The sequence below is a fragment of the Cydia splendana genome, chromosome 2, assembly GCF_910591565.1.
Source record: "Cydia splendana chromosome 2, ilCydSple1.2, whole genome shotgun sequence".
Classification (NCBI taxonomy): Eukaryota; Metazoa; Arthropoda; class Insecta; order Lepidoptera; family Tortricidae; genus Cydia; species Cydia splendana.
The window spans coordinates 4,698,844-4,726,699 of NC_085961.1; the positions used below are offsets into that span (position 1 = coordinate 4,698,844).

The 27,856-nt window shown below is 37.3% G+C and overlaps 2 protein-coding genes and 1 long non-coding RNA gene across 5 annotated transcripts in view; 2 read left to right on the forward strand and 1 right to left on the reverse strand.

Moving 5' to 3' along the window:
• The window catches only part of LOC134802926 (uncharacterized), a 183,453-nt gene that overhangs the window by 44,428 nt on the left and 111,169 nt on the right, over positions 1-27,856 (reverse strand). The gene's annotated exons all lie outside the window — the stretch shown is intronic.
• The window catches only part of LOC134802371 (multiple C2 and transmembrane domain-containing protein), a 147,195-nt gene that overhangs the window by 30,802 nt on the left and 88,537 nt on the right, over positions 1-27,856 (forward strand). For all 3 annotated transcript variants that reach the window (XM_063775007.1, XM_063775023.1, XM_063775014.1), the window contains exon 3: positions 27,026-27,183. In XM_063775007.1, the coding sequence (XP_063631077.1) occupies positions 27,026-27,183 (158 nt within the window). The remainder of the gene's footprint in view (positions 1-27,025; positions 27,184-27,856) is intronic.
• Positions 12,529-15,033, forward strand: LOC134802094 (uncharacterized). The gene has a single exon (XM_063774690.1). The coding sequence runs from the start codon at positions 12,679-12,681 to the stop codon at positions 14,059-14,061; it is 1,383 nt and encodes a 460-aa protein (XP_063630760.1). The 5' UTR covers positions 12,529-12,678; the 3' UTR covers positions 14,062-15,033.

Consider the following 27,856-nt stretch of genomic DNA (forward strand, 5'->3'; position numbering starts at 1 on the left):
TTGTGTAAAATACTGTGTCTTTTTCTTTAAGAAATAAATATGTCTAATCTAATCTAATCTAATCTACCGGTATTTTCTATCTACTGCGCGGGAAGTCAGGAGAGGCATTTTCCCGCGCGTTGTATAGGCGCTGCCGTTAGCTTCTCGAATGAAATATGGCTGGATTTTGTTCCAAGACAACGTATTCACGAGCCGGGGGCTTATTCAAACTTTAATCATTCTATCTTGGTTTGATATTGAGATATTATTCGCAGAGGCTCGTGCTTGTAAACTCCGACTACGCTAAAGGGGCCCACAGATTACCGGACGATATCAGCCTGTCAGTTGTTCGGAGCTGTAAAATTTTGCGTTTAACTGACAGACTGATATCGTCCGGCGAACTGGTAATCTGTTGGGCCCCTTTAGTTTGCACTGACTTGGCAGTGACAATGCATACCAAATCCCATAGGAGCGCCATGTTTGACGTAGGGGACTCCCTCTGGTCGCATAACAACTTTTGTCATATTTTTACTTGTCATAACACTTTATGCATGAAATTGTAAGTCATAAAAATCTTTAGTCAGAATGATTCCTGAGCATAACTGGGTTTTTGTCATAAATGAGTTATGACATATATTTTATGGTCATTAATTTAATTTGCATAAGATTTTAAGTCATCTGCTTGATATCCATAATTGTTTTTCGTTCGAAGTAGTGCAGTGAATAGTATTAATATAGACATAAAAAAATAAGTCATATTTTTAGTGTTTTTTCGTAAATGTTACAAGCATGAACAATAAATATGTATGGTTGTGAGCAACCTATGAAGCAAATATTACTTTAGTCATAATCATAACCACAGAAAGACCGTATAAAAGAGGAGACCCAAGGAGAGGAGCCCCCTCCACTAGGAGAAACGGTTTTATAAAAGAAACTAATCATAGATATAGATTTATTCAAATATTTAGTAGGTAAGTTAGGTTCGTTAGGTTTCTTTAGATGCCCGAAGGGCAAACTACGCAGAAATAGGAGCCCCGCGTGAGCGGGGCTCCGTCGAATTAAGTGTTTGGACGGAGATTAGGGCTATCAATAACTAAGTATGCCTTAAACCATTATGGTTGAAAATTATTATGCTACAAAAGTAACAAAACGTTATACGTAAAAACATTATAAGTATCGACAAAAATGCTTTTAGTTGGTATGACATTTGATTCATTATAATTAATCCTAAATGCACAAAAAATATACATTATGACAACTGCTGAGTATGTCATCAAATATTATGGCTAAAAATGTATGACATAATATAATATGACTTTTTATTTGTATGCGCAATGATGATTATGACACAAATTGTTATGCGCATCAAAGATATGACTTAAACTTGTATGAAACCCAATATGGACCCTTGACGTAGCCCATGGTATGAAAACTTAGCGTGGTCCGACTGAAGTAGTGAGCGTCAGATGAACTGCGAAATTTAAAATATCAATATTAAATCAAGAGTAGATTTATAACTTCAAATAGGTAGATATCCCGTCCCTCGTCTGAAATATAGCAAGTCAAATAAAATAAAATACTAAGGAAATCGTATGTCGTTATGACAACTGAGCTGTTGGCCCTTGATTTACATAACGTGGCTTTGTTGAAAATTACATTGCTTTTATTCTGTACATTTTATTTAAATAAAAGTACCTAAACAAAATCTACCCTCAAATGGCTTGTCAAGCCAGTTGAGGGTAGATGAAAACTTTACACGATAAAATAATGTAGGTTAAGTCCGGTCGTTAGTGACTGATCCAGGCGGTTTTGTAATTGGTCGGTTAACCAATAAATGTTATAACCACGGTTATAACTACCCGAAAATGTACAAATCGTTTGTTTACTTTTATTTAAATACCTAAAGATACAGACTATTAGCTGTACGCGACTTCGTTCGCCACACAGATTTGCCACTAAACTAAACGCAAGTAGCAATAGTATGAACTCGCACTTAACATTAATCAATGTCTTAAGAGCCAACGGGAGTGGTCATTTCTCCATACAAACGTACTTCTCGTTTTCCTCCGTGGTTTTTGAAGCTAGAGCAATGATTTTTTCAACACAGATTAATATTGTCAATATCTATGTCGGACCGTTTTGCTTTTTTTGATATTTTTGTTTTTTAAGGCGCTAGAGCCCTTCAAAAATGGCCAAAATGGCCTAATTGACTATGCCGCAATGAGAGGCGTGGCATTCAAAACTGATATCAATTAGCCAAAAAAGCAAAACGTTCCGACACTGATAATTTCATAATCATTTAGATTTCCAAATTTGGTTACGATTGGTTAAGTTTTGGAGGAGGAAACAGAGGAGTACGAAACCTCGATTTTTGAGATTTTTACGCAGGATTTTTCGCCTTGTCCTTATCGCACTACTTTTAGGTGCCGCTTCCGTTAGCGAGACGGGTATATTTACCTAAAATATTTAAAACTCAGCTCCTGTTTCGTCTTAACAGGCCCTATTCAATAACGTTAGAGCGAGCACTCAGAGAGCAATGTCACAGTTAATAGACTTGGCGTCAAATAGAATCCATTGCGATCTGCGTAAAGCCTCTCCGGTAGAATCTAGATTTTAGATGCTCTAGATTCCAGGGCATTCAGGCGGTGTCCCAAGTGTCAGCTTGCATAGTCGACAGTTTCCGGGCCGCGTATTGTCATTGCTTAGCGAGTCAAGGCTAGTCGAACGCTCAGTCGAGATCCATAATAATTTAATAATACAGTACAAATAGTACAATACAAATACTTTTTACTGCCCACTTCAATAAACGAAAATGGTGCCTACAGGCCCCGTATACAACATGCCAATCGCTAACGCTCCGTGGCGAACGAAACGCAACTGTCACTGTCACACTAATATAGAAGAGTGATAGAGAAACACAAAGCGATTCGATAGACAAGCGCAAGCGATTGTCACCTTGGCTAGGCCGCCAGAGATTTTTGCGCCGGTGGCAAACAAGCGCGCGGCCCGGCGTTAGTATTACTTCCTCAGTAGGCTGCTCCAGATTCGAGCGAGATGACATTTCGCTGTCCCCCTCTCTTAAAAGAGAACACAGAAATTCATACTCTTTTTATTCGTGTGTTGACCAATTATATAAAGCTTGTCTTTTTTTTTTTAATTATAAATGGCCACATGGCCACAGGCAAGCCGAGGCGTAGACGTGGCCTACGATGGAGCGAGCTTGTCATTTATCTCGAGGTAAACTTATATTAGGTTGTCAAAGACTAACGATTGACTGGATCGGAATAGCAGCCCTGCTGCTCAAGATAAGCTGCTAAAATAAAGCCCGGAATCTTTAACCTGGCGAGGCGTCTATTGAATCCGATTTTCACTGGCTTGCCTTTTCAGAATATGTATTAACAGCTCATTCGATTCTCGCTAAGAGTGCTTCTGAATAAATAATAGGGACATAATTTTATTTACATAGACCTTGTGGCACATGTGTTTAAATTTCCAGTTTCCACACGCTAAGAATGATGATTAATGATGCGCAAGTTTTGCCTTGTAACTCACCTGTTGATTTTCATGGTCTTAATCAGGGGCGTATTTTGAAATTTGACGCCCCGGGCCAATACGTTTCGCCGCCCCAGAAGTCAAGGAAGAAAAATAAAATGCAATACGCCAGGGGCGGCATATGCCCTAGGGCCCTGGTCTCAATCACATACCACCCACCCAATATATTAAATTATACTAGTAAAACTTAGACAATCAAAAGGCTTTGATTCTAGTCTCAGGAACGCATAAAAAAAGGATTGATTACTGGATTACAGCACCTAAAGTAATTTCAAAATCAGAAATACTTAAACTTTTTTGCATTCCTCTAAATTTGTCAATACTGCTGTGGCGCAATGACCTGAAGTGGATCTTGGCCTCCGACACCAAAGACCGCCATGTTACTCTGTCCAAAGCCGTTTCTGTTCAAATTTGTCAATGAGTATGTGATATCAAATACTTGTTTTACTTACGTGAGATTTTGCAATTTTCAAATCGTATCATGACAATATTGACAATTACCATACACATGTTTAAATTTGCCCTGAAAAAGACCATTGTTGGGCAAAGAGGATGGCAAAATATAAATCGATTTATGAAAAACAAGAGCCCCTCTAATGGCTCATGTATTATTCAATCTACAAGCTTCAAAGTTAATCGGTTCGACTCTTTTACTTATAAAAAACGTTTTAAGATTAGGATAAGATTTTGTAAAAGACAAGGCTGTGCATAAAATTAAGTTGATGAACAGCTGCCAGGCGACTTGGTTCTAATAAACCGGATGCTAGCAAAGTGAGATGATAAGTTTCATTGCTCTGAAAATTGTAGGTAGGTTAACTCTTGTAGTCTAATATATCGTCTGTCACCATTCGGAAATTTAAATTCAAATGCACCTACTATTGATTTATTTTATTTCATGGCATTGCATGACTCACGGAGCCCATTCACTATAAACGATTTTCCTTCCCAGGCGGCGTAGCACGGTCGCGTTTTTATCCCTTGTCACCATGCCTGTCACGTTCTAACAAGTATGTAAGTGCGAAAGGGACGCGCATAGTGATAGACGATAAAAATGGAACCGTGCTGAGCCCACAGGACTCGTTCATTCGTTTTTCGAAGCTGTTCGTAGGATAACGACCCTTTAAACTCCCCTCCCATCTACCCAAATAACAGAGCAATCGTGGGCGTCCTCATAAAAGAATTCACACCTTTAGAATCGTAAACATTTCATTTGCGGATACATAGCGTGTGGCCTTCACCGGCCCTTTGGTATACAAAGTATACACTGTATACACGACTCACTCTGTATAGTAGGTATAGGATAAAGATGTTCATGTCAACTTTGATGTTATTTCAGAATCTCGTTTTAAAATGAGAGCGTAAATACAGACAGATGTAGTACATAATTATTTTCCATCGTATTTTCACGGATACGTACGAACGTGTCTTGCTATTTCACTCAGCCTCGGTACAAAAAGTACTGATGTTGACTGAAGTAGCATGACAAATACGAACGTTTCCGAGAAAGTATGATGGAAAACAATTATGCTCTACATCTGTAACTTCGATTTCATGGCGGTGGCTATGTGTGACTCTTCGGGCTACCCCACACTAGCATTTTTTGAGCGCAGTCTCTAGGCAGGCTGCCTAGCCAAGGTGGCAATCGCTTGCGGTTCGCCATCGAATCGCTTTGTGTCTCTCTATCACTCTTCCATATTAGTGTGACAGTTGCGTTTCGTTCGCTATGGAGCGTTAGCGATTGGCATGTTTTCTACGGGCTCCAGAGCTATGGATAATGGCGTCGCTGCTCAGTTGCGCTAACGTTGCGTCGAGCAGCAGCCATAGAGTTGATTAGACGTTGACGCCCGGGTGACGCTAGTGTGGGGTGGCCTTTATATTCAACAATTCTAAGAAATATTCATACCCGCCGTCTCAAGAGCGTGACAGTAAGGTCCGTAAAAACAAGCGATCTGCATTCTAAGCGGTAACTTACCGTGTTTATGTATAGGCACTTATTCCGTCGCAAGAGATTTGGATACTCTTTTCACACTTCTTGTACAAAATGTCATTAAAACTTACTTTCTATACATGTAGCTCGCACTAATATGCGAGTACGAGGGAGGTGCATAGAAAGTAAGTTACGCACACGCTACACGCTAGCGAATATGTCAGTGTCAAACTGATGCTAGCTGTACGGGTACAGGTATTAGTAGGTACGTATTTATTAATTAATATGCTAAGCGGCTTAATCACCGTAACCCTTCTCCAGGGATTAGGTACGTTTGACGTAGATTATACAGGCTTCCCTCGTGTGCCAGTAATTAAGAAGTTTCACGTTTTATGCTGTAATAAAAATGATTTAATAGGAACAGAATTTCCATTGAAGTCTTATTCGCCTATACGTTATCTCGCTTACATTTTAAATTTTACTAGGTAAGTATGTTCAATGATAATGATAATCGTGTGCCTGGAATTTACTCCCTATTGAAATTGAAATATTTCGGTACCTACTACCGGATTATTGGATTTGAACGGGAAATATAAACTTTGCCGGATTATAGAGCGGGTGAACTTAGTCGCTAATTCCCGGATTACTGGGCATGCCGGATTGGCGAACGCCGAATTACTAGGAGCCATAGTAAATGTTTTTTTGTATCTGTATTTTTTATATTCTCTCTATTTATTTTTCTTCTTAAGTTAGGAACAATAAAAAATACATATAAACACATTATAAAAAACCTAACCTAGGGTGCCGCCGGCAGCGGGGCAGGCCCCAAGCTGCCGGTGGTCAGGGCCGCAGAGTGAGGAATCGACATACTATACGCGCCGTGTCCAAAATTACCGCCTTCTGCATCTGACCCTTGATCCAACCACCCAGCGAGAGTCTCTCTAGGTGTTGGTCGAGACTCTTCGCTATGAGACCGTTCGCCGACACGACTCTGGAACAATGATCGTCGAGTCAACATCCCACATGGCGGTTATCTCGTGAGCTAAGTCTAGGTACTTGCTGGACTTGTCCTTCTCGGCCTTCACGAGATTCTCATCATGGGGGATGGTGAAGTCGACGAGCACGGTCCGGCGCTGCGACCGATCTATCTATCTATCTATCGATCTTTTTATATTATTATTATAGTTTTTTTTCTATACCTACATCTCTAAGTAATTGTAATACGTTAGTTACGCTAGTTTGAATTGGTTAGTTGTAGTTAGTGGTATTGTATAATTGTTAATGTATTATTATTACTTTTGCTTGTATGTAAATAAAATTCAATGTTGACGTGTAAAAGTGCCCTTGTGGCCTATTTGCTGAATAAATGTTGAAGTTGAAGTAGAAGTTGAAGTTTACTGTATTTCCAAAACAAGTTTCAAGGTATTCTTTCCTACTAAAAGCAATAGGTAAACCTTATCTCGTTGTAATAAGGTTTACGAATGGCCAGTAAATTGTGGCAACAGTACGGTTACCATCAGTTTGTCACTGACATAAACGCCGTCGAGAACGTAATTTACTTTCTATACATCTCGCTCGCACTCGCATATAAGTGCAAACGGGATGTATAGAAAGTAAATTACGTTCTCGACGGCGTTTATGTCAGTGACAAACTGGTGGTAACCGTACTGTAGTTTACGCGGGTGTGAGTTAAATACTTGCCTACTTTACCCTAACGACTGACCCTAGAGGGTAGAGAGTTTATTATATAGGACGGGTTAATAGGACCTCTATTTATAGGTTTTATATTAGTTTGTTTTATGATGCTGCTCGTAGAGTCTGGCTAGCCAAAAATTGTTGACAGATATTTCGTTGTTGTATCACCAATTGTCTATGATTTAAAAAAAAAGCTAAAAGTCAGTTATCAATTTAAGTCATTCATTCCAATTGTTTACGGTTTATAAGGGGTTTATATGGGGTTTATTTTAAATAATATTAATAATGTCTATACTGAGTGAGGTTCGCAAACTATTATTTAAGCTCGTAAATAATTACGACAATGTGTGAAGTCGACGTGTAGCGTTGTATAACGAAAAACTGCAATGTTTACAACTCCTAAACAAATTAAGAGGTTGGTGCTCTATAAATATTTTGATACTTAGCATTTAGCATATTTGGCATAGTACTTATGTATTTTTTTTTGTGATGGATTAATATTACGGTATTATCGAGCTAGGTCTTATTTACACTACATTTCTTTTTTCGCCTTGTTACAATGGTATATGGTGAGAAAGTGTTAACATATGTGTTTATCGTTGACTATACTTTACATAGTGGTAGAAATTATGTGAGCTGACTTTGAGTGCACGTCAACGTATATTTAACTTGTATCCCCAGGGACCTTACGTGTGCACAGAAAATCAAAAATATTTTCTAGCATCAAAACTATAATTCCTACTACACAAAGTGTGACCAGCCCAAGATTTTTTGAATTTCCCGCCAAACATTTGTGTAATATTTCAGTAGCCAGACCTAGACATTTGTACGATTTTTTAGTCAATTTTACTAACATAAAACTTATAGGTACCTACTTATGTATACTTCATAAAGGTACAAGTGACAAATTGCATAAGTAGAAAAGTACAGTTCAACTTCAAAAATATGCTTATTAAGTGCCTTACACACATGGCAATAAGACTATTTAGCATACTCGTATTTACAGTTTCTTCATTTTGTATAATCGTTGATGGATATTAAAAAGCCGTTACAGTTTAACCCCCTAAGGGCGATTGTGCACTAAGTACAATGAATTTTACTGTCCGGCAGTCCGAGTTTTTACGGTCCGATATGGCACGCCATTAAATGTATATAGTAGCTTGTGCACTAGACGTAATTTTACCGTCCGACATTTTACTTTTCCCCATTCCGGACAGTTTTTTTCGGGTCCGAGATGACAGCTATGAAAAACGTGTTTATGCTTGTGCACTGCGTCTGGAATTAGTATTATTCATGACTTGGCCGGGCGGGGGCGGGCTAGGAGGGGTGTGTGTTTCATGCCACTGTGCCGCACCTGCGAGTAAAAACACGGACAAGTGCACAAGCCAATCGCCTTAAGGGCGATTGTGCACTACAATGAATTTTACTGTCCGGCAGTCCGAGTTTTCATGGTCCGATATGGCATGAAAAAAACGGATGGTTGGCTTGTGCACTTGTCCGTCTATTTACTCGCAGGAGTCGCAGGCGCGGCGCACTGGCATGAAAAAAACGGATGATTGGCTTATGCACTTATCCGTCTTTTTACTCGCAGGTGCGGCGCAGTGGCATGAAACACACTCCCCTAGCCCGCCCCGCCCGGCCAAGTCATGAATAATACTAATTCCAGACGCAGTGCACAAGCATAAACACGTTTTTCATAGCTGTCATCTCGGACCGGAAAAAAACTGTCCGGAATTGGGAAAAGTAAAATGTCGGATGGTAAAATTACGTCTAGTGCACAAGCTACTATATACATTTAATGGCGTGCCATATCGGACCGTAAAAACTCGGACTGCCGGACAGTAAAATTCATTGTAGTGCACAATCGCCCTTATTCATAAAACTTTACGGGCCTAATTTAGTTCAATTATGTTTTATCCCTTTCTTACAAATACATAAGTCAAAAGGACAGATAAAGACAAACCATTAGGTTTAAAAGTGGAAAAATTACTGTCTTGGGTGAGACTTGAACTCATGGTCTCTGGATCGATACTCCAGCGCTCTGCCATCTGAGTCACCAAGACCTCATCCATAGCCAGCAAATCTTTCCACCATATTATAGGTCAAAGGGACCTTAATAGCATCGTTCGCAGACGTTTCTGCTTGTGAAAAATTAAAACGATTAGGTATTAACTAATTGAGGTTTGTAGCGCGTTTATGAATAAGGGTAAGAAATTAATAACTTTATTAAATTACCTACGAAGTTTGAACAAACTCACGTGTCACGATTGGATTAAAATTGTTAACCAAATGCTAGTCCGAGGGCCATGTCCGAAATTAAAACTAGTGACATAAAAGTGTCACGAAACATCGCATGTTCTGATGGTTCTGAATTTTTTATTCGGTTTCGCGACTACATAATTTATACCAGTTTTTTGACTTTATTTCTTCACAACTAGGGAATTTTTCTTTTGTTTTGTGTTTTAAAGTAGAGTACCCACAGTGGTCTAGTGGTCGCTGTGGTCGGGATGTTAGCCGAGTAAGCTAAAGATGCCGATTCCATTTCGGCCCACCGGTGGGCTTGGTCACGTTTTCTTTAGTAGGTATAATAATAGGTATTATAATTTATTTTTCATTTTATACTAGCTTCTGCCCCGACTTTGTCTGCGTGGGGTGATGATGATGATTATTGATAAATACGAGTAAAAATTTGATAGGTATATATTATTCAACATAGCTGATGTAATACGCCATTTTAATTTAGCTTTTTGTTGATGGGTGGATTTCAAAATCCTGCGAAAACTTATGGTTCGGTCTTTATAAAAAAAAACTAGTAGGTTGTGCGAGTTGCAACTTTTTTATATGTTTTTAAGAATTATTATCTTCATGTTCCTTCAATTACCATCTCCAATAACTTAATAGTTTTTTTTTATATAAAATGTTTTATGTGTCTAAAATCATCACCGTTCTACCGGAAAAATCTGAACCTTATTGTTTGCAGTGAAAATTATAGCATACCTATCGTACGATTGCGATTTTTCTTTTACTTATATCTTTTCCATGTTGTTGTTTAACACATGGGAAAATATGCAATAATTCCTTCACCGAGAAAGTACATTTAAAAATATTTAAAATTTTGTCACGAATATTCGTCAACACCGTCATGGTAATGTCAATGTGAGCTTATCTCCGTGTATGAACAACGAAATACCGCTAAAGGTCCTTGCCCTATTTTTCACTTTAATATAGAATGCCAAAAATGATTTCACTATAAAGTCACATCATTGAATCGTGAGAAATATTACGAACAAATTTGTGAAACGTAGTTTGTCACAACAGAGCATCATCACCGTTATGCTTTGGTTTAAAAAAGTTACAAATGATATATTAGAAATAATTATTGAAATGAATGGCAAAGTACATGAAGTTTATTGTGTAGCATAGACATTAACTTCTATTATTCGTATTCTAGAAATAAAAACAAGAAACTCTCAAATCGTCAACACCATACCCATCATCACCGGGAAAAAATGACGACCGGTGATGATTTCATGTGTATGGTGATGACGGTTCTCAGAAACTTTTCTAGTTATTTTGCTATAATTCATTATGAAATTAAGCTGTATGTTTGAAAAACGTTCTCTATGTCTTCTAACACTATATAATGTCTACCTTATAAATGTAGAATAAATGTAGAAGAAGATATGACTATTTTTTTCACACTAGAGGATGGTTAGTTTTAAATAACATTTTGACTGAAGTAGGGAAAATTTAGGTCACTTAGAACTTAGAACATACAAATGTTTATTTTTTATTATCTAATAATGTAAATCGTGCAACTTAGAGTCTGTAATTGCATTGTAACGGTTTACCGTTATTTCCAATTAAAATTCTACAAAATAAGAAATAAACTTAAACCTAAATATAACTATAAACTACTATAATACACATTTCATACTTATTATCTAAAAAAAATATACACAAAAACCTTGAAAACTAATATATACAAAATAAATCTACGAACAAACAGAATTGACGACTGCATTTGCTATTAGGTAAAACTAGATGCGAATACAAAGGACTACGTCACCCGGCTCGCGATAAGCGATGTGAACCGGCCAGCTAATGAGACACATACGCGTCCGAGACATTGCTACCACGGCTTTGACAGCGAGAGGTCAAATCGACTAAATTCAAAGATACAATTTTACAGTCATGATGTGACAAATTTTTAATATGGTGTAAAATTTATTCTAATATTAAATGTGTTAAGTTCCAGTATTTCCCCAAATAGGGTGAGTGTTTTGAATATTTTGTAGTTTTAAGAGAAAGGTAACTTTCATAGTAGTAAAGTAAGGAATCATTTTCTTCTTGCCATCACATTTTCATTTAGTTCTTTCTGGGTACATTTGGCTATCACTATCTGCTTATTAACTGTAATTTTCCTATAAAAATAACGCAGGAAATAACAAGCTTCTCGAACCTTCTGGAAATATGAGTCTACCCACTTTATAAAAATCTTGTAGATTATAATCAAAGTTAGGCTTAATTCTAATTTAAATGTATAAAATTACATGCCAAATTGTAGTTGACATGCATTAATAAAGCTTTTAGTTGTAGAAGTACATTTAGTAAATTTAACTTCACTTTCTTCTTTGTTTTAAATTTAAAATGATGATTCTACTTGTGACTGCCACATCATTGATCACCTTTTAATTCTTTGGGGTTCACTACACCAGCCTACTTTCTCATTAGCGCATTAATTTGGCCTAAAATCCGGATGTCGCAGTCACTTGTACAAAATTGGACTTTTCTTGAAATGGCCATTTTTACCGGAATTCCAGGGACCAAGTCTGGGGTTGGAGTCGGAACCTACCAGCCTGAATTCGCATGCTCCGCTTCGTTCCGGAAGGTTCCCGTGCTGGATCCGGAACCCTTTTTTTTTTTGAAGACGGCCACCTCCAAGTTCGACGTTCTGCGACGTAGTGCAGGGAAGTGACCCCTATCAAGGACTCGTTTCACCACTGTTAATTGCCAGCTCAGAAAAGATCCACGACCTTGTCTTTCCTTTAGTTTTTTTTATTTTTTTTAAATTATATTTCGTAAAATTTACTCTGGTTAGTTTTCTTTCGTCTCATTTTGCAATCTACCTACTTCATGCGACGCTAAACGTCACATTGGCGCCCATACTGGTTATTTCTGAGCTGTGCATTATTGAAGCAAGTCCTTGGCCTTTTTCTCCTCTTGGTTTTCATTGGTGTTGGTGGCTTTCTAATATTAGCACTTGTAATTCATCTAGTTTTTAAGTCTGATTTGAGCAGTTGTTTGGTACGTGGTTGTCAGTTTCTCACTTCATATTGTTATAGCAAAATTCTTGTTAAAAAAAAAAAAAAAAAAAAAAAAAAAAAACTACACTTCACTTATTCCGATTTAAAATAATTTTAAAATTCTATCGTATCTCACATTCCACTTACTTAGCAACTAAACCTAACTGCTTTTTAATCAATTGTAATCAAAACACACACTTTTTACGTTAAGATTTAAACATGTCGTACCCAATTAAATATTTGTCACTACAAAAAGCTGAGCTTGAATATGAGGTGATCCTTAGAGGTGGTTCAACTGGTTCGGTGCAGGACCTCCGAAGCCAGATAGTAAAATTGGCCATACCTCCTGAGGACATTTTGGAATCACATTTAGAGCCTGCGGTTGACCTTGATGCTGTTAAAGACAGTCTAACAAAATCCCAAACGATGCTAGCATCCCTCAAATCTAAATTTGATAAGACCCTGTTCTTGCGTACCGAAAATCTACTACACCACATATATCACAGATTAAGGCGTATCTCAAACGTTAGTGCCACGTTAGTTGACCAGCACAAAAATTATTGCACTACCTTTAACAACCAATACAAAGAAATTACGACGTTGAGGCCGGCATCAACCTCAAATGCAAATGCAGTCTCAGTTTTGGAACCTGAAGCTACGGCGGTACTCCACTGTGATCGTAACCTGACTTCTGACTTGGCAAAACTAAAGTACTCTGGAAAAGCCTGCGTTTTTTCTTTCATTCAAAGAGTTGAAGAATTCGTAGAGGTTAGGAATATATCAAAGGATCGTGTATTGAAGTTTGCCTACGAGATTTTCACTGATGACGCATTACATTGGTTCCGTTGCAATAAAGAAAGTTTTCAAAGCTGGGACGATGTCGTCGTCCTATTAAAAAAAGACTTTAGTCCAAAGAATTACGACTATCGCCTGACTAATGAAATAAAATATCGTACGCAAGGGGAACAAGAAAACATTTCTATTTACTTGTCTATTATGCATGGCATGTTTTCGCGATTGGTTAAACCGTTGTCTGAGGAAGAAAAACTCGAAATTATCTTACATAACATCCGGCCATGTTATGCCAGCACCCTAGCCGCTTCACCTGAGATCAAGGACCTAAAGACATTAAAAACCCTTTGCACAAACTATGAGGACATTCAGTCACGCTTATCCTTGTTTCATGAACCGCCTAGGGTGACTTCTGAGACTCTAGCCCCAGAATTTGCCTACACTAAATATCATAAAAATAATATCTACTACACAAATAAAAACTACCAAAATACAAATTCAAATGAAAAACAGAAAAACTACTATAATCAAAACAAATATCCTAACTACTCGAGCTCTTACAACTACAACAAATCTAAAACTACAGAGGAAAAGCCTACTACTACTAATGCTGTACAAGCGACAGCAAACAGTACAAAAAATGTCAACACTGCTAGTAACTCGCGTAAGTACTGTCCTAGGTGTCGCACTGATACACACTCTTTGAAAGAATGCAAACAGCCACACTTCCCTATCTGTTTTAAATGTGGTAATAAAGGTGTACGCTATCCTGATTGTAAATCCTGTAATCCTAAAGATGCAAAAAACTAAATTCAGTGGATTGTAGTGAACATAATCTTTCTAAAAAATCTAGTGAAAACTTTAGTGATTCAGAGTGGAAATCTTGGCTCAACTTCATATCTAAATTTTTCACTTGCTATTCAGTCACTGCAATCCACGATTCAGATAATATACATAACAGACCGTATGTCTCAGTTCAGATTAATGGTAAAACTATCCATGGTTTGTTAGATACGGGTAGTGGTTATACAATTCTAGGTAATAACTATCATAAAGTTTTCTTGGATGCGGGTTTCAAGCTCAACAGTACGGATACGATAAATTTATTCGCAGCTGGCAGGCATAGACTAAACAATATTGGTATGATCAATCTGCCTGTCTCGTTCTTAGATCAAACCCACATCTTGAAGGCCTACGTCGTACCAGAAGTCGAAAACTCCTTGATATTAGGCATGGACTTCTGGAGAATTTTCGAATTGTTTCCTAAAAAACTAGATTCCGTAATTTTACCTAGGGATGTTGATAAATTAGCCTCTCTATCACTAGACCCTCAACCTACACACTTATGTGACTATGATCATCTTTCGCCTGAGCAAAAAGTTACGGCTGATCATATCACTGCGCAGTTTCGTAACATTTCATATGAAGAACGTGGTCTAGGCCGCACTTCTCTAATTGCTCACAATATAGATACCGGTAATGCTGTTCCTGTTCGACAAAGATACTACAGAATGTCTCCTGAAAAACAAAGAATACTAAACACTCAGCTTGATGAAATGTTGCGTGAAAACGTGGTAGAACCTTGCAGAGCCCTTGGTCGTCCCCTGTTCTGTTGACACCTAAAAAAAATGGCGAAATGAGATTCTGCTTAGATAGCCGTAAATTGAATGCAGTTACCATCAAGGATGCTTACAGTATTCCATACATTTCTGAGATACTCGACAATCTGCGTGACGCTAAATATCTCTCTAGTTTAGACTTGTCAAAGAGTTTTTGGCAAATTCCTATTAAAGAAGAAGACCGGTGTAAAACGGCGTTTTATATTCCTTCGCGTGGTACCTTTCAGTTTGTTTCTATGCCCTTTGGCTTAACCAATGCTCCAGCGACGCAACAACGACTGGTTGATATGTTGTTCTATGGGCCTGATTTTGAGCATAAAGTCTTTGTCTACATCGACGACATTATCATTGTCTCATCGACCTTTGAAGAACATATCTCCCTATTAGTTAGAGTTCTAGAGAAACTTAAAATGGCAAACTTAACCATTGGTTACCAAAAGTGTCAATTCTTCAGAAATAGACTGAGTTATTTAGGATATGTAGTAGATGGAAATGGACTACAACCGAACCCAGAAAAGATTGAGGCAATCATTAACTATCCAACTCCTACTAATCGCAAGGAAGTTCGTCGGTTTATTGGAACGGCATCATGGTATCGCCGTTTTATTCCAAATTTCAGTTCTATAGCTGCACCTCTTAATAAACTTACTTCACAAGCTAAAAACTCACCCCCTTTTAACTGGTCTACCGATGCTGAAGTCGCCTTCCGTACGCTAAAGGAAGCCTTAGTATCTTCTCCTATATTGTCGTGCCCGGATTATACGCAGCCGTTCCAAGTGCATACAGATGCGAGCGATTACGGCGTGGGTGCGGTCCTGACACAGGTCATAGACAATCAAGAGAAGGTTATAGCGTACATGAGTAAGTCTCTCTCTAACCAAGAGCGTAACTACAGCGCAACAGAACGAGAGGCACTTGCAGTACTTACAGCGATTGAACACTGGAGGTGCTACTTGGAGAACGGCAAAAAGTTCGTCGTGTATACCGATCACTCGTCACTTAAGTGGTTTCTAAATCTAAATAATCCCACGGGTCGTTTAGCCCGTTGGGGAGTTCGTATGTCCTCATTCAACTTTGAGATCAAGCATCGTCGTGGCTCAGAAAATGTAGTACCAGACAGTCTCTCCCGTTCTGTTGCTATTGCCGAGATTGATGAGATCCCAACTAGTCCTGACATGTTTTATTCTACAAGCGACTCGTGGTATCTAAATATTTACAACGGTTGCCAAAACACTCCTACTTCATTTTTAAATTACAAAGTAACTAACGGCAGACTATTTAGGTTTAAAAAAAGTCTAAATCCTTTAACTCGAGAGTTCGAGTGGAAAGAAGTCATTCCCCTCGAATTTAGACTCGACATTATTAGTAAAAATCATTCAGAACCTACCGCTGGCCACTTTGGCATATATAAAACACATAAACGGCTTTCTTTAAACTACTTCTGGCAGGACATGCATCGCGATGTAGTTAAATTTGTTTCTAATTGTGATATTTGCTGTGCTCACAAGCATGCCACTCATGCTACTCTAGGCATTATGGGCCGTCCTAAAGACTGCTCACGCCCTTTTCAAATGTTAAGCATGGATCTCATAGGTCCCCTACCCCCATCGAGAAAACAGAACACTTTTATATTTGTTGTGACATGCTGTTTCTCGAAGTACTGTTTATTATTTCCCATTCGTCGCGCAACCTCCGAGATAATAGCTAAGTTAATCGAGGAAAAAGTTTTCCTAGTTCACGGCGTGCCTAGTACTGTTCTTATGGACAATGGAAAGCAGTTCACAAGTAACGTGTTAAAGAAATTGTTTAATGACTACAATGTCCCTAACGTAAGATTTACGCCTAAATATACTCCGCAAGTGAACACAGTAGAACGATACAACAAAGTGATTATTACAGCAGTATCATCCTACATTGAAAACGACCATAGGTTCTGGGACTGCAATCTACCTAAAATTCAATTCGCTTTGAACACATCCAGTAATGAGGTAACAAAATACACCCCCGCGTTTCTCGTTCATGGACGGGAATTGGTCACTAGCGGTTTACACTATATTGACCCAGAACTAGATGACGACATAATATTTACTCCTAGAGATGAATATGCAGAGAATCTAGGTCATTTGCGGAAATTTTTTGATAAGGTTCAATCTTCTCTAGTGCAAGCCCATACTAGGAATAGCGAACACTATAACCTACGCCGTAAAGATCATGATTTTAAAGTTGGCGATACTATTTGGAAAAAAACGTTCTACCTTAGCGACAAAAACAACATGTTTGCGAAGAAACTTGCACCGAAGTATTGTCCATGTAAGATCGTTGCTAAAAAGTCTAATTTAGTATACGAACTAGAAGACATGCAAGGGAGGAATATAGGTAACTGGCATGTTAAAGATTTTAAGATCACCAACTACAAAGTTTAATATGATTAAGTAGTCCCCTATGTACGATTTCTACATTAACTGTCTAAATTTATTCACTAGCCTCATGAAACTGACGTATAAGCGCTGGCACATACTCTAAATACACTAACTGTTAGATTAGATTATTTATACTTTGTAAACCTCTACCGGTTTGTGAATTTCAGGCCTATCAGTAGGCTATCAGGTCTTCTAAACAGCCTGTAGTATGATCTAGACCACTGAGGTTAGTGATTAATATATTTAAGAACCATTAATAAATACATGAGAGTATTTATACAATCGTAAGTATAATACTCAATCTGCTAGGACGCAAAAACATATATAGAAATGTTTATTGCTTATTTGGCTGTGTGATGCATGTATGAAGAGGAGGTGTATGTTGAGATTGAAGCCTGAATGATGACTAGTGTATCTATTGAGTAGACAACAGAAATAGCGGGTTTTCCTAGCAAAAACCCTAACCTAAAAAGAGGGGTATGTAACGGTTTACCGTTATTTCCAATTAAAATTCTACAAAATAAGAAATAAACTTAAACCTAAATATAACTATAAACTACTATAATACACATTTCATACTTATTATCTAAAAAAAATATACACAAAAACCTTGAAAACTAATATATACAAAATAAATCTACGAACAAACAGAATTGACGACTGCATTTGCTATTAGGTAAAACTAGATGCGAATACAAAGGACTACGTCACCCGGCTCGCAATAAGCGATGTGAACCGGCCAGCTAATGAGACACATACGCGTCCGAGACATTGCTACCACGGCTTTGACAGCGAGAGGTCAAATCGACTAAATTCAAAGATACAATTTTACAGTCATGATGTGACAAATTTTTAATATGGTGTAAAATTTATTCTAATATTAAATGTGTTAAGTTCCAGTATTTCCCCAAATAGGGTGAGTGTTTTGAATATTTTGTAGTTTTAAGAGAAAGGTAACTTCCATAGTAGTAAAGTAAGGAATCATTTTCTTCTTGCCATCACATTTTCATTTAGTTCTTTCTGGGTACATTTGGCTATCACTATCTGCTTATTAACTGTAATTTTCCTATAAAAATAACGCAGGAAATAACAAGCTTCTCGAACCTTCTGGAAATATGAGTCTACCCACTTTATAAAAATCTTGTAGATTATAATCAAAGTTAGGCTTAATTCTAATTTAAATGTATAAAATTACATGCCAAATTGTAGTTGACATGCATTAATAAAGCTTTTAGTTGTAGAAGTACATTTAGTAAATTTAACTTCACTTTCTTCTTTGTTTTAAATTTAAAATGATGATTCTACTTGTGACTGCCACATCATTGATCACCTTTTAATTCTTTGGGGTTCACTACACCAGCCTACTTTCTCATTAGCGCATTAATTTGGCCTAAAATCCGGATGTCGCAGTCACTTGTACAAAATTGGACTTTTCTTGAAATGGCCATTTTTACCGGAATTCCAGGGACCAAGTCTGGGGTTGGAGTCGGAACCTACCAGCCTGAATTCGCATGCTCCGCTTCGTTCCGGAAGGTTCCCGTGCTGGATCCGGAACCCTTTTTTTTTTTGAAGACGGCCACCTCCAAGTTCGACGTTCTGCGACGTAGTGCAGGGAAGTGACCCCTATCAAGGACTCGTTTCACCACTGTTAATTGCCAGCTCAGAAAAGATCCACGACCTTGTCTTTCCTTTAGTTTTTTTTATTTTTTTAAAATTATATTTCGTAAAATTTACTCTGGTTAGTTTTCTTTCGTCTCATTTTGCAATCTACCTACTTCATGCGACGCTAAACGTCACAGCATGTTAGTCGTGTTAAAACAAAGTATTTAAACAAGCAACATATATTAAGTTTTAAGCGACCATAGGCTACGGTACTGGCTCACTATCGTAATGGCCTTATGTTTTTTGATAATATTATATTAATTGATGTATATAATTACAGCAATTAATAATTATACCATTGGGTAGTCACCGGACCCAATAACATTTTGTAACTTATGACATGCATCACAAGTAGGGGTCTTGCAACTTATAAAACACTGATTATATATTAATGTTTAGCTATTAAACAATATATATATGGATTTAAATCATTATAGCTATTTTTAAAGTTGATTTAAAAAACAACAAAAATACAAACTTATGCAATGAATCAAATTATCAAAAAAAAAGTAATATATCATAAAAATTAAGCTCACTGGTAAGCCAGCAATTTTATAATATGATATAAATACCAAGTTATGCAGTAGATAAAAGAAGATGCGGGTTTAAACTGATAATAAGAGTACAATATTGTTAATATGATTTAACATTGAATAAACTCAAAAAAATAAATGAATACATAAATTGCCTATTTCGGAATATAAATTATTTAAAATTATACAATAAAAATACTTGTTATATATTTATTTATATGAATAAAATGTATTTTTTATAATTTTCTAAAAATAATTTATGTAGCTAGTCTTATGTTCAAAAACATGTTATTTGTAATGTTTATTAAAGTTCTAAAGCCTTACAATTAAAAAAAGTTTTTGTTTTTTTAATACGTTTTTAATACATATATAAATTAGTTCCCAAATCGTCAGTACCGTACATGCAGTGTCATTACCGTCTATAAAAGAGGCATTACCATACCATGATTGTCATCACCATCTTGCGTTTTTATTTTCCGAAAGCGATAACTTCAAATATAAGCCACAAATGATTGTATAAATACCATAAATATCCTCAATATACAGCCCCCTATTACTTTACCCAGCTAGAATCGTGTTAAATTAAACATTAAAAAAAATATCTTTTTGTATGGTGACATTTTTGGTGATGAAATCCACCCTGATGTCTGTACGGAGTTAAAATAGTTATTGCAATATTTTTACTATGTACGTTTCATGTATGACACTGAAATTTGCAGACAGACATTTAATTACTGTCGCAGTTCATTTTGATTAAAAGTCAAAGGTGAACGACCGGGCTTGTACAAAAGTTGTTAGCATACGACTATAGTTTGTCAAAGGAATGTCTCATTTCAATCATAGACAGAGAGAATCATATTATCTTTGTCTTTCACTAGTACTAGCACCCAAAAGGAAAGGATGAGTATAGTTTTCCTGGTTCTTACTGTCTGACAAATTGGTTTAACCAATTATATTTTTAATTATAAAAGCTAAAGTCACACATGCATAGGGTTGCCAACTTTTTTTTGGTGGAATATAGTATTTTCCAGAATAAGGAATAAAAATATAGTACATTCCAAAAAAATATAGTACTTTCAGATAAAATACTAAACATGAGTGTAATATACGTTTAGTCGGAAATATAGTATTTTAGCGTACTATATATTTTTCCAAAAGTATATAGTACAGAGAGCCAAAATATAGTACAATACTATATAATATAGTACGGTTGGCAACCCTACACTTGCATGTAATTACTTGCAGTTCATATTCAGTTGTAAAAGTGCTCAGTTGTAAAGTTGTAATAGCCTACCATTATAGAATAATAATGAATAATTTTAAAATTAATAATTTAAAACTCTGTTTACTCTTTTAATAACCCTATTTAAAAAAATACTGAAAGAATAATTAATTTGACCTTTGTCTATTTGAGGCAAAATTATAGTCTCAGCGCCAAATTATAGATTCCTCTAGTTAAAAGTTAAAGCTGATATTGATTTTTGCCACCAATGTGACATTTAGGTCAGGCATTTAATCCTATCAATTAATAGATCTATACCAATAGGCAGTAAATGCCTAAACTAAAAAAGTTTTGTGTACGTTTACGTACGATGTACGTACGTACGTGACGACCGGTCTGGCCTAGTGGATAGTGACCCTGCCTGCAAAGCCGATGGTCCTGGGTTCGAATCCCAGTAAGGGCATTTCTTTGTGTGATGAACACTTATTTCTTCCTGAGTCATGCGTGTTTTCTATGTATATAAGTATATATCTATCTATATAAGTACCTATGTATATCGTCGCCTAGCACCCATAGTACAAGCTTTGCTTAGTTTGGGGCTAGGTTGATCTGTGTAAGATGTCCCCTAATATTTATTTATTTGTATTGATTGGTACGAGATTTCAGGCGCGTTTAATAATTGCTAAGCGGGCGAGGTGTTCAAAATGATCTTAACGCGACTTTATTGTTAAGAGAATAAGAGCGCGTCAAGGTAATTTTGAACACCTCGCCCGCTTAGCAACTTCTGCTGCTGACTGCTGCCTACTCATATTGCATATACCGTACCCACACGAAGCACTTCAACTTTCAACCCCGCTCATGCTGAGTTTGAATGGTCTGTCTGACCTTGCTAACTTTGTATTATAATTCTACAGATTTCCGAGAAATTCATCTAGTTACTTACCCATAAAATTAACCTGCACAATATTAAGGTTTTATTATCCAGTATGAGATATTAGATAGTTACAATTACAATTCACAACGCAACTCCCAAACAAAAACTTGTTTCTTTTCGCTATGAAACAGTAACGAGAACATTCAACAGATCCGACCGCAATCACGTCTTCAAATCACAATGATACCATTAAATTGATAAAATAGTATATTGGGCAATAAATAAGATTATATCACCACCTTATCCTCGGCGTATGGATTGATTTCACTTCCCATGCCCGTTAAATTCGTATTTGAGGAGTGTCATTTCAATAAGGGCTTAATTTTGTATGGTGTTCAGAGAAATAAGCCCTTTTGAAAAGATACTCCTCATTTATAGTTGAGTTGAGGCTACATTTTTGTCTTGATTTGAATCGGCCTTCGCCGAGTGATTCGTACAAAGATATTATAACTCGAGATAGGTTATAGACTTATAGGCCTACAATTGCTCTTTTTTTTATAGTCGGGCCTAGGCAAGCGAGTATTAATGTGCACGTGCTAAAGAAAAAAAAGCTTAAAATGAATGGTATTTATACTATTTATGCCAAAATTAACCATCAAAATAGATTTATTCGTAGGTAGGTAGTAATGAAATCAATATAGAAGTATTTTTGTGCTCCTTATGTATGTATTGAGTATAACCAATTAATTGACCGAAGCGAAGCGAAGGTCTGCGTTTTGACTCGGGCGTTTTGCTTTTGTATGTCCGGATGTTCCCCTCTACAGGTCGCAATTCTTAACCGATTCTTGTGAAATTTTGTAACCGAACTCTATGATTCGATATTTTTTTTTTGTCAAGCCGGTTTTTGAAAATTTTTCAAATTGGAAAAGTTGTGATAGCTCGCGCTTAAGCAAAAAGTCGTATCGGTATCATACGAGTCTATTCTACCTATTTGAGACATGTTTACAGATTAAATGGCTAAAAATTCAGAAAATTTATTTCGCTGGTTTTGGAGGTATTAAGATATTTAGTTTGTATGTCCGGATGTTCTCCTCTACAGGTCGCAATTCTTAACCGATTCTCGTGAAATTTTGTAACCGAATTTTATGATTCGATAATTTTTTTCTGTCGAACCAGTTTATGGAAATTTTTCAAAATGGAAAAGTTGTGATAGCTCGCGTCTAAACAAATAGTCGTATCGGTATCATACGAGTGTTTTCTTTTTGAGATATGTTTACAGATTATATGGCCAAAAATTCAGAAAATTTGTTTCACTGGTTTCGGAGGTATTGAGATATTTAATTTTAACTTGAGAATGAGTAGCTGAATTTCGTCAGATTATCTAAGAACTATCATGGCGCATTTTGTAAACGTTTGCTTTTTTTGTTGGCACGGAGGGTCTGGGTTCGATCCTCAGGAATTATATGCTGGTATACTTTTTGTATTTTTTTACACTTAAAACTCGTATTTTTTTTTTTAATTTACTATATTTTTTATTTTGAATAAGTTGACAATTTCATATTGTTGATTGATCAAGCGCGGGCAAGTTTCATTTTTACAAGTTTCTATATAACTGTTCGAGCCGATATAGTTTGATGTCCTAATTTCCTAAAAGATGGCGCTGTTACAAACGCAAACTAAGTAACGGTAGTTCTTCGTTGAATATATTCATAATATATATGTCGCAGTCAAAAGTGTGAACTGGTCAAAAGAACTTTTAACCGACAAAAACAGGCAAAACTGCTTTTGACTGAGCATGTTGGTCAAAAGTAGTTTTACCTGAAAATCATTGATTAATAGTAATTGTGACTGTTACTATCAGTCAAAAGTACTCGCAGAAATAGGTAGGTTAGGGTTATTATTTTTTTGCTACGCCCTAAAAACGAAACTGTTCCCAGAGATAGGTAGGTTAGGGTTATTTTTTTTTTTGCTACGCCCAAAAAACGAAACTGCTGCCAGAAATAGGTATGATTTTCAGGTAAAACTACTTTTGACCAACATGCTCAGTCAAAAGCAGTTTTGCCTGTTTTTGTCGGTTAAAAGTTCTTTTGACCAGTTCACACTTTTGACTGCAACATATATACTATCAAATATGAGAATATATGATTGGTACTGGTAACTTAGCAACTTATTCAAACAATAACTATCCCTAAAAATTGAGCTTTTTGGTCATTTTCAATTTTTAAATTATTCTAAACCGAGTCGTACATTTAATACTCGACTACGGCAACGCAAAAGGAGGGTTATGATTTTGACCGGTATGTACTTGTGTATGTATGTATGTATTATGTTCATTTGTTTCCTAATAACTTCTAAAGTACTCATTATAATTTGTTAAACGATGTGTCATTCAAATCGTCCGCTGGATATGACCAAATATGACTATGTAAGAACAAACACGGTGCTCTCTAGAGGTCATAAAGCCGCGAACCAAAAAAAAATCCAAATAAGTAATGATGACGTGTTGTATATCAATCGAAAGGGATTTTAATACATTTCAAATATATACATATTGTTAGCTTTTGCGCCCGGCTTTGCTTGCATTGATGCTACCCGTGATGACATACGGAGCCGAAACGTGGACACTCACGGTAGGACTGGTCCATAAATTCAAAGTCGCTCAGCGAGCTATGGAAAGGGCTATGCTCGGAGTCTCTCTGAGGGATCGTATTCGAAATGAAGTCATCCGTCAGAGAACTAAAGTCGTCAACATAGCCCACCGGATTAGCAAGCTGAAGTGGCAGTGGCCCGGTCATATTAGCCGTAGAACCGATAACCGTTGGGGTAGGCGAGTTCTCGAGTGGAGACCGCGCATCGGCAAACGTAGCGTAGGACGCCTTCAGACTAGATGGAGCGATGACCTTCGCAAGGCGGCTGGCAAGAGCTGGATCAGAGTTGCCGCAAATCGTGCTCAATGGCGTGCAATAGGAGAGTCCTATGTCCAGCAGTGGACGAGAGTAGGCTGATGATGATGATGATGATGAGTGCTTGCATGCCCCCATAAAACATTAATTTATCGGGTAATTCAAACTACGAATTTACAAGCGCCCTGGATTCTATCCGCGCATTACCAGACTACGGCGATACAAGAAGACTTAAGGATGACTCACGCTAGACCGAGCCGTGCCCGGGCCATGGCGTCCGACACATTATTTTGGATGATGGCTGATCGGTGATCGCGTGGTGCGTATCTTAGAAAACAAAGCGCCGGACGCTTCGGCCCGGCCCCGGTCCGGTCTAGCGTGAGGCATCCTTTATGAAAAAAAAAAAATTGTTTGGCCGTTATATAGACTGTATGATACTGTCTGTCTTTTAATGATCTGGGGCCCGTTTCTCAAAATCTTGGAATGTGGCCCATAATTCCCGAAAATTATTTTTTCTTCGAGGCAATTACACCGTTCCAATTTTTTCCCAGTGGAATTTCTTCGCTTTATTTTATTTTTATGGACATTTTTTTCATACAATAAATTTTCCCTTTCTCAATTTATTCCCTTTTCTTTTAATCCCAATAGTTAAAATAACCAGTAGGCTTTTTTTCACTAACTAAATATTGTCTATCTCCATATTTTGTCTTTTTTTTAATGCTAGTGGTAAAAATAACCAGGTTTTTTTTCAAATAGGCAGGTTAAGGTAATTTTTTTTGATGACCCTCTAAACGAATCTGCTCCCAGATATAGGTAGGTTAGGGTTATTTTTTTTTGATGACCCTAAAAACGAATCTGCTCCCAGAGATAGGTAGGTTAGGGTTATTTTTTTTGATGACCCTAAAAACGAATCTGTTCCCAGAGATAGGTCGGTTAGGGTTATTTTGTTTTGGTGACCCTAAAAACGAATCTGTTCCCAGTGATAGGTAGGTTAGGGTTATTTTTTTTTGATGACCCTAAATACGAAACTGCTCCCAGAGATAGGTCGGTTAGGGTTATTTTATTTTGGTGACCCTAAAAACGAATCTGCTCCCAGAGATAGGTAGGTTAGGGTTAATTTTTTTTGATGACCCTAAAAACGAATCTGCTCCCAGAGATAGGTAGGTTAGGGTTATTTTTTTTGATGACCCTAAAAACGAATCTGTTCCCAGAGATAGGTCGGTTAGGGTTATTTTGTTTTGGTGACCCTAAATACGAATCTGCTCCCAGAGATAGGTAGGTTAGGGTTATTTTTTTTTGATGACCCTAAATACGAAACTGCTCCCAGAGATAGGTCGGTTAGGGTTATTTTGTTTTGGTGACCCTAAAAACGAATCTGCTCCCAGAGATAGGTAGGTTAGGGTTATTTTTTTTTTGATGACCCAAAAAACGAATCTGTTCCCAAGAGATAGGTAAGTAAGGGTTATTGGCTGACAGCGTTTGGGGCAATTTTTTCACTTGTAGTTTTTTAGATTATGTTTTAATTTTAGTGTTTTTGATATTTGTTGTATATGGATTGGGCAGCGTTATCGATTAAAGCTCTTAGCCAGAATATTTCGTAACCTTTCGCAAGAATCACTTTTTTTTGATAAAAATCGCATTAAAATCCGTTCAGGTTCAATTTCAATGAAAACTGAAATTATTACGATTTACTCACTTCTCGCTTAATAGTTGTGATAAAATACGGGCCTTTAGGTAGTTGCAAGTTGCAACCACTGTGTGGCGCTGTCGTCGTGCCCAATAAAATATGCTCGCGAGGTCTACAGCTCACAGAGCCACTAGTATTATGGTGGCCTACATTAGGGTTCACAATATATTATTACAGTAATAAGCCTGAGAGAGTTGCGATGTGGCAGGCTGACGTTTACGACACGAATCCTTGGAGACAAATTATTCACACCCTCCATTGGAATATGAACCATATCTGTGTATAAATAGAGTAGAAACAGCAACATTTACACCATTAGAAAAGTTGTAGGAATTATTGACGGCCCTTACGGCGTAAAACTAATTAGCAACAAATTAGGGATGTCAAATGTTACCAAATAAGCCGTGGATGTCTGCTAACTTTATTATTTTCTGGTTACCTGTCAAATTGTAAAAATACTACCAAATTTATCTTAATATGTGTGTGTCCGAGATCCGCCGGGATGTAAAAAGGTGCTAATTAATACACTTGAACATCTTGATCTTGACACGCGGCAGCGTCTCAAGCCAAGTTCAAAAGAAGAGAACTGGCGACGCAGCGGCCATCTGGAGCCACTTTTGACCCCTGTACGTAACTCAAAATCTATTTCACATAAACATATTTCACTTTCACTTGGAACAGAAGATCGAGCATAGGCAGTTTTTAAATTTGTGGAACTGAACCTTTGCTTTTAACTGCTTTTACCTGCAATTTAACATTCGCTAAAATTGGATCCTCAGTAGGTACGAGTACCTAAGTACAAGATTCCTATAATTCTTATTCATAAAATGTAAAATTGTAAATTTTGCCAACAGAGCGGTCCGAGGCGCTAAGCGGGCGGCTGTCAAAGTCGGCGTCCGAGCTTTCGTGCGCGTCGCCCGCGTCGCGGACGCCGCCGCCCCGCGCGCGCTCTGCGCACCACGCGCCGCTGTCGGTCGTGCATCGCACGCAGCACTTCTTTACTAACCTAAAGGTGAGTCGCTAGATGGCGCTGTGCGGTGTCAAGTTTAATCGTAGGTCGCGCTAACGATGTGTCAACGTAGAATCCTGAATAGTTATAGGTTATGATGTTATGTGACAGTGACATAAGTTCTACTGGCAACCTTTCATGTTAAATAAGAGTTGTCCGCATAGACCGCATACCATCACACACCCCACTTCTTTACTAACCTGAAGGTGAAGGTGAGTCGTTAGATGGCGCTGTGCGGTGTCAATTTGAATCCTAGATCGCGCTAATGATGTGTCAACGTAGAAAATTACGTAGAGTTGGCGGTGTGATGTTTGTATCGGCCATCGGGGTAAGTCGCACAATTTCACGATAAAAGTTAAACTATAACAAACGTTTGCAATTTAGCTGCTTTCCAGGACAAACAAGGAAATTTCCTGAACTTTGTTCCATATTTTTCCTTGATCGACAAAACGAATACAAGAACTCTTCAGCTTGTTGCTAAAATATTGGAACATTTAAAGGAATTATCGTATAGGTTTAATATTGTAACGAGTTTATTTGCGAAATGATGATTTCATTTACTTATTCCATTTCCAATCCATCGGAAGGAATGTACTAATTTTGAGTGCTTATTTTGAGTCCCGTGCAAGCGAAAGATTCTATAATAGATTCACGAGCGTAGCGAGTGAATCTAATT

Bases quoted from the DNA above. Each gene is read 5' to 3' on its own strand.
- LOC134802094 (XM_063774690.1), top strand. From the start codon at position 12,679: ATGTCGTACCCAATTAAATATTTGTCACTACAAAAAGCTGAGCTTGAA.